At 41.8% G+C, this 14,267-nt stretch overlaps 1 protein-coding gene across 11 annotated transcripts in view; it reads left to right on the top strand.

Moving 5' to 3' along the window:
* DLGAP1 (DLG associated protein 1) overlaps positions 1–14,267 on the top strand; it is a 289,837-nt gene that overhangs the window by 254,708 nt on the left and 20,862 nt on the right. For all 11 annotated transcript variants that reach the window (XM_081873842.1, XM_081873841.1, XM_081873850.1 and 8 more), the window contains 2 exons: positions 5,683–6,056; positions 8,841–8,929. In XM_081873842.1, the coding sequence (XP_081729968.1) occupies positions 5,683–6,056; positions 8,841–8,929 (463 nt within the window). The remainder of the gene's footprint in view (positions 1–5,682; positions 6,057–8,840; positions 8,930–14,267) is intronic.

Genomic DNA, 14,267 nt, shown 5'->3' with positions numbered 1-14,267 from the left:
CACTGAGATACTAGTATAGTAATTTTTAATCGCTTCATTAATCACTTAAACAGTTAAAAATCCAGGCAGTTGTCCAGCTATGAAGTCTTTAAGCTGTTGACAGGCCCGGAATAATTCAAGTAAAGAAATGTAATCTGAATCCCCATAATAACATTTAAAGTGAGCCCAGGGCTTGACTGTGCACAGTATGCCCTAGAATCAGCACATTCTATGTCTGAAGTCTCACATGCAGCGAAACTGTCCTTAGAGAGACCTTCACACCCCATTACATGACCCAGGCCAAATACATTTCTTTATTGTGTCCAGGGATATGTGGCACTAAGCGGGGGAAATAGAATGCTTTTCACTTAGCTCATTTGTTTAAACCACAAGCTTGGCCTGGCAGTCTCTCAACTTTCATGTATCCCAGGACCCCCTCCCCCCCTTTCCCTTCCTTGTCTTAATCCTTTACTTTCTGAAACAATGAGTGCTACTGACTTGGCATTAGCCAAAGACTTTAGACAATAGGTGTTTGGTATTCCTGATTTATTGGAATGGTTTTATCTGGGCCCCAGGGTGATTGTAAATGTATTGTCAACAGGACTCCTTTGGGGCAGATGGTATTCAATCTGATAGCTAGGAATTTGTTGCCCTGGCAACTATTTGCAACTTATTTTTGTGCCATCAGGACTCATGATTACATGTGCATGTTTCTTATTCAGGAAAGGGGAACAGGATTGCCTACAAAAATTAATAGAAGTAGTCAAAAAAATTCTTTATAGGAGAGATGCTGTAAACATTTTTTTACCTTGCAATACATCAAGCTCCAATTTTTGGGTTTTTTTCCTTTTTCAGATACACGTCACAAGGGAACTTTGACTTGAGAACAGGACAAAATCTGTTTTCCTAATATTGTCTCAATTCTCTTCTTACATTAGTTTCATTACAGTGTCAGATTATTCATGGCACAATTGGAGTAATTGCACCTCAGCCCATGGCTGCAAGAGGCCCCATAGTCTGAGCTTTCATTTTAAAAAATAAATAAAAGTAAAGCAAGTCTCTAGCTCTTCCAGAAGGCAAGTTATGGATCAAAAATAGAGATAATATTTTCCTGACCTGAGGAACACGGGTTTCCTATTGCCTTCTTGCCTTGCAACCTGATTGGCTGTGAAGTAATCCTCTCCTCTTTTTTTTGGAAGGAACTCTGAAATGAAGATGATAGATAGATAGATGATAGATAGATAGATAGATAGATAGATAGATAGATAGATAGATAGATAGATAGATAGATGACAGAGATAATATTTAAGGTAGAGCCCAGTTTGTTGCACCCTTAAGACTGTTCTTGTGTGTTAGGTGTAAATGAAAGGGGACGGAGAGAGAAGCCACCTGGAAAAGCACCTGCATTTGCATGTTTTTGCAAGTGATTTCTTTCAGTGTGAAATGTATAATTTAAGTGTATTGTAAAAGCAGGATGGAAGGAGGCATTCCAGTCACATTTGATTTTACAAGTACTGGATATGCATAAATCAATTTACATGTTTGCATGAAAAAAGCCTAAAGTATACTTCAAATAGTGTTTTGTTAATTAGCAGAAGTTTTTCTTTTTTAGAAAAAGATATGGTATTGCTAGATTCAACCCACAGTCCTTATCTTATCCACATATACTGAGTTCATAGAGGCTGCGTGGCCACAACCACAGTCAGAACCCCAGTGAAGTCTTGATGGACATCTGAGGAAAGGATACCAGCCTAAGCTTGCAATCAGGAAAAAAGTTGTCCTACTTCCAGCAACTGGAAATCTGAACAGGAGTATAGATATGAATTAAGGAGGTGATATTTACCTCCGGGAGATTTTCACTGCATTTTTAAAAAAATAATTTTTTTTTGAAGTTTTCCTTGGGGTTTTCACTGCATTTCTCAGTTGCTTACAATGTCTTTCATCCTGCATATTCTGCCTATCATAATGATGGGTATATTGAAGGTTTAAAAATATTGGAGTTAATGTTTCTAGACTAGTTGAATTTATTTCCCATTTATGTTAATGCCTTTTTAACTCTCATCCAGTTAAGCGAAGGGGATCCCATAGTTTTCACCCCCTGGGGCTGAGCTGTTTTGTTCCCTTAACGACCTGCCCATTGCCTAAAGGTAAAGGTACCCCTGCCCGTACGGGCCAGTCATGTCCGACTCTGGGGTTGCGTGCTCATCTCGCTTAAGAGGCCGGGAGCCAGCGCTGTCCGAAGACACTTCCGGGTCACGTGGCCAGCGTGACGAAGTTGCTCTAGCGAGCCAGCACCAGCACAGCACACGGAAACGCCGTTTACCTTCCCACTATAAAGCGGTCCCTATTTATCTACTTGCACTTAAGAGTGCTTTCGAACTGCTAGGTGGGCAGGAGCTGGGACCGAATGATGGGAGCTCACCCCGCCGCGGGGATTCGAACCGCCGACCATACGATCGGCAAGTCCTAGGCACTGAGGTTTTACCCACAGTGCCACCCGCGTCCCATTGCCTAGTCCTAGGCTATAACCTCAGGAAGAAGCTAGCCTGACTATTCCAAGAATTAGAAGTAGGGGCAGATGTACAGCCTACCCCTCCCCCCATCACCAACTCATAACACTATGTTCCTGTCAGTTGTGTGTTTGTCAGTCTTATTTTTCAGGATACCCAGTTGTAGAGTAACTACATAGTCTGTGACTCCAATATCATATTTTTTCTTTGCTTCCTGGAGAATGTACAACATGCTGAAACACACTTACAGTGCAACCTTTGTTATTAACTCTTGTTATTAACTATTAAGTGAGCCTGGAAGTAGTTTGCTCTTTCGCTTCCTTCTGTGCTTTATGGTTGGCACTCCTTGTTTTAAATTCCTGTTCCATGACTAAGTGCTTTGCAACCATTAGTTGCTAAAAGAAACCCTCTCCCCTTTTTCCGTTGGGATAAATATTCTCCCATCAGGTAACAGAAGTGTGACAAAGGTTCCTTGTTAAGTCAAAGCTGATTGTTTACATTGTCTTTCTTAATAAAGCTCAAACTAGATTTTTGAGCTATGAAGAAGGAAGAATCCTGGGCCAACAGGATTCTCCCCTCATGCTCAGAGTTCAGGGCAAGGGGGCAGGGCTGGCAGGCATGGTAGCAGAGGCAAAGTCAAGTGTACCCCTCTCCCCTTTTCAACATTTGAAGGGCTGTTCCTAACCTCTTTTATCATTACAACAACCACTGAAGCAGACTGCTGATGTTCTCAATTTATTAATAAGGAGATGAGGCAGAATAGTGAAGAATTGCTTAAGGTTCTTCAATTGGAGGCCATATACCAAACTGAAGTGGAACCCAGTTTTCTCTGCTGAGGCTACCTGTTTCAGCCAAATCAGTCTGGCTGGCATTTGTTTTGACCACCGTTGCCACCGTCTTCTCCCTATCCAGGGCAGTGATGATGTGAAACTCTTTATTCTTTGCAGACTGCACATTGCCTTGCAGGACTTGGCAACTGCTGTTGGCCCAGGAACATAAAGTGTCAAGTTATCAAATCTTTTCTTCTTTTGGTCTCTGTGGTAGAACTCTTATTTTTTCCTCATAATGTTGCAGTTAACATAAAACGAAATGCCTTTTAAAGAACCGACATGTTGCCATGTCTCAAGTTGCTAGGCTCTTGGAGTGTTTGGAAATAAAACCGAAGCATGCAGTTCACTGGCTCACCACGAACACTTTAAGACCTCCGGTTAGCACTGACATTTAGAAGCATGTGCTGAAAGCCGTGTCTTTAGCTTTGTTTTGTTGTAGTTTCAGCAAAGGAGTGGCAAGTAGTTTACATCATTTCCAGTAATGAAGAGCCTGGGGCTCCCCCCCCCCCACCTATGATTCGCAGCCTGACTGCTTCTGCTGTTGGTTCAGTCTGCACAAATGTGACTCCAAGGAAAGAAAGGTTTTGCATTAACTTGTTTCAAACAATCTTTCCTTTGTGCCTTTCCCCTCCCTGTTTCCTTGTTTTAGCATGTAAAATTTATTGAACATATTATTTATGAAAGCTAATCCATGCCCGATCATATCACTGAGAGACTATCTGGAGAATCTGTTAGATTCGCCTTTTTCTGTCCTTTCCTTGTATTCTTGTCATAATAAATAATAAATTTATAAACCAGGAAAACACTTTAGCAGGAGGAGGTGAGTTCAAAGCCACATTTTGGGGGGAAATTACCATGGGTGGGAGAATGCATGCTAACTGCCAGAGTTCAAGGTCATCTTCTCTACTTTGGAATATTTGACCAAGGCTTTTGTTGTGGAAGATGAAAATAGAAGTGGAAGGAGCATAATGTGGGAGACTCTTCAGAGAGTGCAGGAGACATTCAGGGAATGGAATTCAAAAATAGTCTGTATCTGGCCTTCACCTACATGGCATATTTTGAGTTGGAAATGAATATGTCTTTGTAATTAAAACAAATTTATGGTAATTTGCCTCATCTGCATATATTTTTCAGTTACAGCATTTAAACTACAGTGGTACCTCAGGTTACATACGCTTCAGGTTACATACGCTTCAGGTTACTGACTCCGCTAACCCAGAAATAGTGCTTCAGGTTAAGAACTTTGTTTCAGGATGAGAACAGAAATTGGGCTCCGGCGGCGTGGCAGCAGCAGGAGGTCCCATTAGCTAAAGTGGTGCTTCAGGTTAAGAACAGTTTCAGGTTAAGTACAGACCTTAAGTACTTAACCTGAGGTACCACTGTATCTGCTCACATGACTGAGGCCAGGTTGGTGTAGAATTCTAAGCCACCACATAACTCACATGGAATTATGCATCTAAAGTTGCAATCCTGGACATATTTACATGGGAATAAACCCCACTGAACTCAATGAAACTGAATTATGAGTTTGTATTTATAGGATTGCAATGCTGATAGCTTTTCTTCATAGTGCTCCATGGCTTGAATCCTGTTTTTGCAAGTTAAATCATGCCACATTCTGACAGTCTTACAACCCCTTTCCCCAATAGTGGATTTTCCTGTTAATTCATTGCCCAGTGTTCAAAAGTACTGATGTGTCGCTATTTGTGTAATGTGCTATTTATGAATATGCAAGACTTAATTTTCCTTTTCAGCAATATATATAGATGATGTCTATCTAAATTTAATTTGCACGCAAAAGGTGTAAATGCTATGGTTCAGAGATGGGGAATCGGTGACCTTTCAGATGCTATTGGACTACAACTCCCATAATTCCTGACATTTAACTAAGTTCTTTTCTGCTAGGTCTTGAACCTAGTAATATCTTGGACTAGTCAATAAATAAGATGTTTCATTTATAACACTGCAGTCCAGTTCATGTCTATTAAGAAGACCCATTGAGTTCAGCTGACTTGGAATGAAGGAAGCTGGAGTCCAATGACATCTAGAGGGGCACAGGTTAGCTACTCATAATCTAGAGGAAGGATTTTAATTATTGTGGCTTTCTCCCTTTCTTAATATTAACCAATTACAGTATATAGGAATACAAGCAACTGTTAAACCAAGGAAATGATGTGTCTGTCTTTGGAACTTTTCATATGGTCAGATGCAAAAAAAAAACAAAAAAAAACCTAGGAATAATTTCGTTTCTTAAAACTGAATAGCAAAATTCTTTCTGATGTGAAGCTTGATTGCTTTGAGTCAGTACTGTGGGTTTAAAACGAAGAAAGAGAATAAATAACATTTGTTTTTATTTTGTGTAGTTTCCTCTTGCATTACCACTTATAAGAAGACGCCACCTCCTGTTCCACCAAGAACCTCCACCAAACCTTTTATCTCCATCACAGCCCAGAGCAGCACGGAATCTGCTCAAGACGCCTACATGGACGGACATGGGCAAAGGGGAGATATTATCAGTCAGTCGGGACTTAGCAACTCTACAGAAAGCTTGGACAGTATGAAGGCACTGACAGCTGCTATTGAAGCAGCTAACGCACAGATCCATGGCCCTGCAAGCCAGCATATGGGCAACAACACTACTACTGTCACCACCACCACCACTGTTGCCACTGTTACTGCAGATGACAGAAAGAGAGATCATTTCAAGAAAAACAGATGTCTATCCATTGGAATACAGGTACAGATATAATGCAGAGGCTTGCACCGTAACTGGTAGTGCCATTATTTGCTCTCCTTTGATAATCCTTTTCTATTTCTGCTGTATTTTACATAACCCAAATAACTGCATCTGACATTACAAACCTTCAGGTTTGATTAGCTAAACTTTAAGCATATAAGATGTAGGGATGTAGTTCTGGGTATACATATTCTGCTTATTTGAATTAGCACACAGAAGCCTAAAGCTCTGATTCATAACCCAGCAGGAGTCAGGAAAGCATGAATGAAATGAATGAAATCACTGAAAGAGAATGTGTAAAACAATGATTTACACTGCACTATCACCAGAGAAATGTTTTCAGCCAGTTTAGCTGAATTGTCACTGCTTATTCATGCATCACATAACAACTGTTACTCACTTGAATGCAGCAGCATTGTTCCATTTAGCTGTTAAATCAGCAGGGGAGGTCACAAGGAGAGGATCTGTCTGATTCACCCTTGTTTAAAATAAATTAAACTTTCATCTGATCAGGGTCCCTTCCAACGCTTCAGTTCTATGATTCTGTGAAATGTGCAGGGACTAGCATTCTCTCCAAAGTGGCCAGTAGTAATGTCAGATGCAGTTTTCACCTGGGGATGCCCTGCATGGTACGGTTGTAGCATTTCATTCATTCATTCATTCATTCTCCCCCTCCCTGCCTCCAGTTCTGCATCCAAAGTAACCTTGTATTAGAAATTAGGCTGGGAGAAAGTGAGGGAGGGCTTATCCATGCTTACATTTCCTCTGGCTTGTGATTTAAAGCTCCATGCCCAAGCACCCTTTTCTTTTTTTCCTTTTTTGCTCCAGAGCTTTTCCCATGAAAACTCACTCTGTAAAGCTCAGCAGAGCAAATGTCAGTCCACGGAAAACCTGAATTGACGTTTGCTCCAATTCAAAAGAGCAAGTTTTCACGTGAAAAGCTCCAGAGCAAAAACAAACCAAGAAACAAAAACCTGGAAAGATCAGGGCAAAGGAATAAGTGTGGATAAGCTCAGACCGAAAGTCACTCAGTGAGTTTCATGGCTCAGTGAGGACTTGAATCTGGTCTCTCCAGTTCTAGTCTGGGACTCTAAGCATACTGGTACAGTGTGGTTAGGGTCCTAGCTACGTTGAAAAAGAATTCTTGCTTCCTTGGAGAAGCAACAGTTTAGTGAGCACAGTAACCGCAGGACAGAACAAAGTGGGTGCTGAATGGTGCCCAGTTGTAAGGTTGTGTGTTCACTGTAACACAAAGAGGGTGATCTTGTTTAAAAAGAGAGGATTGGATAGATGGAACATTAAAGGGACAGATGGTTGGGGTAGTGAACTGTCCACAGGCATCACAGCACAATTTTTACCACTGAAGAGTGGCAGGGAGTTCACAGGGGTCAGAATTCACAGCTGGATGACTGAGGGAACTGTCAGCAGATGACTCATGGGGAAAGGTGAATATGTGTCTCAGGAAATGTAAGTTTAGACTTAATCCAATTACCAGTAGAAAGGGACTTGTTGGAAGATGCTTTTTAAACTAATAATTCTCATGTTAACTAATACCCAAATAAGGGTGTCAACTTGCATTAGATGTGGTAAATAAACCCATAATTCCAGGTCATTTGCAGAGTTCTAGTTAAGCCAAGCTTTACAGTAGCACACAAGTGACAACACTGGAAATAAGAAAATAGGAAAAAACCTCTATTGCCATAAAAATAGCACAGCACCAGCCCTTTCATTAAAAGCAGACAGTTCCCAACAGCCTGTTGGAATAAGAAAGTCTTTAGCTGCCTGCAGAAGGACAACAAGGAGGGAGCCAGCCTTACTTCTCTAGAGAAAGCAGCCACTGAGAAGGCCCTCCCAGACTTTGGAAGCAGCAGAGTGGAGGAAATAAGTTTTCATAAAAGTACTGAGCAGTGTAATGCTTGGTCACTGTTTTAAGGATCCTGCTACAAGTTCTGTACAGTCTCTGAGCAAATTTCATCAAGAGACAGACCAGTAATGGGTCTGGGTTGAAGGGGTCTTTGGGCAAGGCACCCTGAGCTCAGTGGGTTTACCTCAGGCATAGGCAAACTCCGGCCCTCCAGATGTTTAGAGACTACAATTCCCGTCATCCCTGACCACTGGTCCTGTTAGCTAGGGATGATGGGAATTGTAGTTCCAAAACATCTGGAGAGCCAGAGTTTGCTTATGCCTGGTTTACCTCATCACTGCCAATATTGACAGCTACTGCTCCTCCACCTCCTCTTCTGCCACATCATTTCTGTCACATGCTTGCCTGCCAGAGCAATTGATCACTTCAACAAACAATACACAGGGCCATGATATACTAGCAAAATGCAAAGTGTGACAGAGCAAATGAGCAAGCAGGCAGTGTCAGCTACTCCTCTTTTTCCTCACTGCTGTTATTTGCTTCTTTACTTCCTCTTGGTCAGAGTAAGAAGCAGGTGAATGCACAGGTTGCAAAGGTGAAACAGAGGGGCAGCAGTTCCAGTGAGCTCTTGTCAGTAGGGCCCTGCTGTGGTGTCGCCTTCAGCAGGTGCCCAGCCATACTGCCTCTTGACACAGATAAGGATAATGAATGAAGATGCTATTGGATCTTCTGGAGGTGCTATTGGAGCATGACAAGAAGGGCCACTCCAAAGTTTTCATAGATTTCAGCTAATCTGATGCAGAGATCCTTAAAAGGAATTGTAACGATGCTTTGTGGAAAAAGTGCTGAAACACATTAAAGCCCTTGAATAATAATATGCACATGCCATTAATTCTGTTTGCATTTGGTTATTCTATTAGGTTGATGGAGAGGAATCTTCTAGCTCAAGCGAAAACAGAGCAACCAGTAAGTTCCAATCCATAGGTGTTCAAGTAGAGGAGGAGAAGTGGTAAGCAAAATATTAATTTGATATTTTACAGTCCACTGTCTTTTCAGTAATATTGATGGTGTGGGAAGCAATTTAATGTTGGTGTTAAATTACACAAACAGCTGTGCTTTCATAGGACGGTGGGTTTCTGATGGACATTCTTTAATATGTGCATCCTTGGCAAAAGCAAGTAGTGACATGATCCTACGGTAAAATAAACAAAGACCCAACAAACATAATGAAAGCCCACTGTAGCCCTTTCCAAATGAAATCTATACCATATTTTCCCATCTATAAGATGAGGTTTTTAAATTAAATATATTTATTAAAAATTGGGGGTCGTCTTATACACAGATAGTTCAGAGGGGAGATGTTTGATTGGTGGCAGCCACGAGTAGGAGATTGTAATCAGCGATTGGTCGGGTGGTTGGTGGCCTGCTGGCGATTGGCTGCTGCTGTGGCAAGTGGACGGGCGATTGGCGGTTGTTGGCAGCGAGTGGGCAGATGATTGGTGGCTTTGTTGAGGCATGTGATTGGCAGTGGTGGTCAGGCAGGTAAACAATTGCTGGCAAACCCACCCCCCATAAAGCTCAACAACTCTGGGCAATTTCCCCCCCAAAGCTCCCCCCATTTCCTAAATTTGGAGTCCCCAAAAGTAGGGGTTGTCTTATACACAGGGGCGTGTTATGCATTGAAAAATATGGCACACACTCACACACACATATATATATTCAGTTAGCAGTATGATATGGGTTATGTCACCAATTCATTTTGGCTTAGGGCAGAAAAGGGCAAATAAGGTTGTGCAGCATGCAACATTATAGGGTGTTGAGAAAGTGGAAGTGGATAGAGAGAATCTTTTCTCACTCTCCCATAATGTTAGAAACTTATTCAAGGAAACTAAAGGGTAGGAGATTACAAACAAGGAAAATAAAGTACTTCATCACAAATTGCATAGCCAAGCTATAGAATTTGCTGCAACAAGATGTGGAGATGACTACTAACTGTTAGAAGAGCTCCTGACACTAACTTGGGTGGTTTTAAAAGGGGATTAGATATATTCTTGTATGAAAATGCTATCAGTGGACACTAGTCATGGTATCTGTATGTTTCCTCTAGGATCAGAGGCAAGTATGCCTTGGAAACTACTGTCTGTGGGGCATGACAGCAGGAAAGAGCTCGTGTACTCATGCCTTACTTGTGGGCTTCCCATAGGCATTTGGTTCTCCGCTGTGGGAAACAGGAAGCAGGACTAGACAGGCCTTTGCTCTGACCCAGCAGGCCTGTTCTTGTGTTCTTTGTATTGCTATTTATAACGTTTTAAGTAATGAATTCAAGAAGCGAGAGTTGCCTTTTGGGCCCTTTAAAATGATTTGTTTTTGTACAGTCTCTTTAAAGAGTTGTGATTTTAGATAGTGGTGATAAACGGGGGATTTAGTGCTATAATTAAGCACAGAGACAAATTGTAACCAGCCATGTACTTCCATAAGGGAACTACTGATTGATGAGAGACTGAAGCTGGCTTGTCAGAAGATGAGCTCCTCCAGTACACAGAGAGCTTATCATTGCCACTTAGGTGTCTCATGCATTTTGTTAGCACAGCAGAATGAATTTAAATCACTGTCGCTTAAAATAATAGACTTGTAAATGGAATGTATTTTCCTTGCCTCAGATCTAACATGTGCAGATAGACACAGCGCAAGGCCACTTTGGATGCATATTTAATAAAGGAAATATGTTAGAAACCCTCACTGTTTCAATACAGTCATATATTGATCAGGTAGCTTGTTGTTATGCACAAAGTTGCCAACAGGGACTTGTTTTGAGCCAGCATTTAGCTCCAGAATTTTCTTTAAGTGTTGGGCATGTGCAGAATTCATGTGCACCTCCTGCCCCGGTAATGACAACCAGACTCCATCAATATGGGTCCATAGAGAATGGCTTTCAGGTTGCCTTTGGTCCAAACACAACCGTGTTTAGAAAATCACTAAAGGGAGGAAACAGATTACTATAACCAAGGCATTTGCAGTCTAACTTTAGGGTTCAGGAAGGTAGCCGTGTTGGTCTTATTTTAACTTCAGGGTAACAATGTTTGAAAATGAACAAATGCAATAAATTCACAGGCTTTGCCATTTTTAGCTTTCTACTTGGTCGTCCCCTGCAGGCTGCCTTATCACATCTTCTTCTTAGCCTCTGTTCTTCTTTTGAGTAATTTCAGCAATATGGTGTATGTTCGTTCTGTGGCTTTGTACATTTCCCCTATCCCTTTTAAGGTACTTTAAGTGTAAGTGTAATGCCCATGCAGTGGAACACTGCATCAACCCACATGCACCATCACACCTACCTTGTGTATGACGGGATACTGTTTACTGTACATACGACTGAGCACTGAAGTGCTTAAACAGAAATGTGGGAGGTTCCCAGCGCCAGCCCAATATATTTTGGCACCTGAGATGCACTCCAAAATTGCATCCTCCTTCCTGCCAGGGAAGAAGAGTTGAGGGAAGATTTACATTGGGGAAAGAAAGATAAACATCAGGATCTGCTGCCCTGGTGGACCCAGATGCCTGAGGCAGTCTCTTCAGCTTGCCTCATGGGTGGGCTGGGCCTGGAGGTTCCTGTGTTACCAATCTTCAGCCTGGAAATAAAAGTATTTTAGCTGCTACAGGCTAGCCTACACCTGGCTGCCTAAAAACTGATTCCTAAGTCTATATTTTGAAGATGGTGTGGAGGTGATATCATCATGAGTTGTTCCCACCCTTCCACCTTAATTTTCATATATATACAGATGAAAAACAATTTTTTCTTAGCTCATTTTGACTTTCCCTTCCCCAAAGTAGTACATAAGAACATAGGAAGAGCCTGCTGGATCATGGCAATGACCCATCTAATCCAGCATCCTGTTCTCACACTGACCCATTAGAGGCTGGTGAGAAGACTGTAAGTAGGACATGAGAGCAACAGCACTCTGTCTGCCTGGGATTCCCAGCAACTAGTATTCAGAGACATAGTAATATAACAGTCGTGAGTTTGCTCTAGACTTCCTTTGCCATGATACACAGCCTTTTGCTGAAGGCAAGAAGAAGAAAAGTAAGCCTTAAGAAGAATTGGTTAAGATGAGTATAGCAAGCTATATTGATGGTTAAAAAAAGAAAGAAAGAAATAATGGATTTCATTTATATTCTCCCATGCCTCCAGTGCTGGAGGTGTACATAGTTTTCTCCCTCACCACAATCCTGTGAGGTAGATTAAGCTGAGAGATAATGGGTGACTCATGGTCATCCAGTTACCTTCATAGCTGAGTAGAGATTTGAACTGTGGAGGGGATTTCCAGATGATCTGTTTATTGAGCGTTCATTCTGTTTCATTTGTGTGTAGAGGTTAGAGGGCATTTCACCAGATTCCCAGTGCATGATCCCATCATTCTCCTTCTCACAAAAGAATCTGATCTTTTGAGGAAGCAGGTTCGTCACACAAGACCATCCAATAAATTATAATGGTGACATCTCAATAAATTTTAATTGTGCACCCTGAATGTGATTGGAACCCACCTTAAAATAGCAACTGTCTGGAAGTTCCTTGAATCTTCCCAGACCTAGTCTAACACTATATAATCACTACATCACAGTTTAGGAAACATATCTTTTCAAAAGGTAAGCAAAAATGTTGGCCATTGTATGATCACCCACATGTGATCACGTGGGACTCTCTATATTTCTTCTTCTTTTCTTTTACTTTTAGTTTTCTTGCTGACTCCTTATGTTTTAATGTTTTTTATTTAAAAATTAGGTGATTTGTTTGTTTGTTTGTTTGTTTGTTTGTTTGTTTGTTTTTTAAAAAAACACCTTGCTTGGGACAAAAGAACATCTCTGCTGAAAAATGTTGGTAGTCTTCCACTGAACAACACTTACATGATTTCCTGCATATACTGATTCAATCATAAGAGTAAATCTGTCAAAATGTGACCTGTTACCTTCTTGCATATCACCTCTTTGTTGAAACTTGTATGTCTGCAGTCTGAGTTCATTAGATGATAAATGATTTCTACCAGGTTCAAGTTATCTGGATATAAATACCTTCTATCAAGTTGCAGTCTTTTCCCACTGCCATGTATTTCAGGGAAATAAGAGCTATCTCAACACTTGAAAGTGTAAACAATTTAACAGTGTTTTACCAGATAAATACTTTTTTTAAAAAAGTCTGTGAAAGTGAGATAGTCATGACTAGCTGGTACCATAGTTTGAAAGGAGTTATTTACAGCATACCCCGTACAGTGGTGCCCCGCAAGACGAACGCCTCGCAAGACGGAAAACCCGCTAGACGAAAGGCTTTTCCGTTTTGGAGGCGCTTCGCAAAATGAATTTCCCTATGGGCTTGCTTCGCAAGACGGAAATGTCTTGCGAGTTCCTGCAGGGGTTTTTCCCTCCCCCCCCTTTCCTAAGCCCTAAGCCGCTTATCAGTTGATCCGCTAAAAGCCGCTAAACCGCTAATAGCGCTAATCCGCTAAGCTGTCAATGGGCTTGCTTCGCAAGACGAAAAAACCACTATACGAAGAGCCTCACGGAACGGATTAATTTCGTCTTGCGAGGCACTACTGTATGTAATTTTCCACTGACAAATTTATCTATTTATTCCATTCATATCCTGCTTTCAGCTCTCCTGGGCATTCAAGACAGCTTGAGTTCCCAGTGACCCTCAGTGCTTCCATTTAAGTGGCACATACTTCCAACTGACTGTGCTTAGAATCACAGCATGGCACCCTGAACCAACTGAACTATCTAGGCTGAACCCTAAACACAGTCCCAAAGGTTTCTAAGGTGCTTATGTGTGCTTAGCAGTCCAATCTTACAGTCTATCCTGGGACGCGGGTGGCGCTGTGGGTAAAACCTCAGCGCCTAGGACTTGCCGATCGCATGGTCGGCGGTTCGAATCCCCGCGGCGGGGTGAGCTCCTGTTGTTCGGTCCCAGCTCCTGCCCACTTAGCAGTTCGAAAGCACTCTTAAGTGCAAGTAGATAAATAGGTACCGCTTTATAGCGGGAAGGTAAACGGTGTTCCATGTGCTGCGCTGGCTCGCCAAATGCAGCTTGTCACGCTGGCCACGTGACCCGGAAGTGTCTTCGGACGGCGCTGGCTCCCGGCCTCTAGAGTGAGATGAGCGCACAACCCTAGAGTCTGGCAAGACTGGCCTGTACGGGCAGGGGTACCTTTACCTTTAAAATAATAAAAAAAAACCAAAAAAATCCAATCTTACAGTCTAGTCCTCAAAAGTAAGTCTCAATGATTTGGTGGACGTACTAGTAGGTATGTTTATAGTATATTATTCCCTGTTTGTTAATAAACTGGGTCACACAGCTGAGG

The sequence above is a fragment of the Podarcis erhardii genome (assembly GCF_964252035.2).
Source record: "Podarcis erhardii genome assembly, chromosome: 8".
NCBI lineage: Eukaryota > Metazoa > Chordata > Lepidosauria > Squamata > Lacertidae > Podarcis > Podarcis erhardii.
Note: the sequence above shows the minus strand (reverse complement) of the source record. Positions and strands in the feature narration are given on the sequence as shown.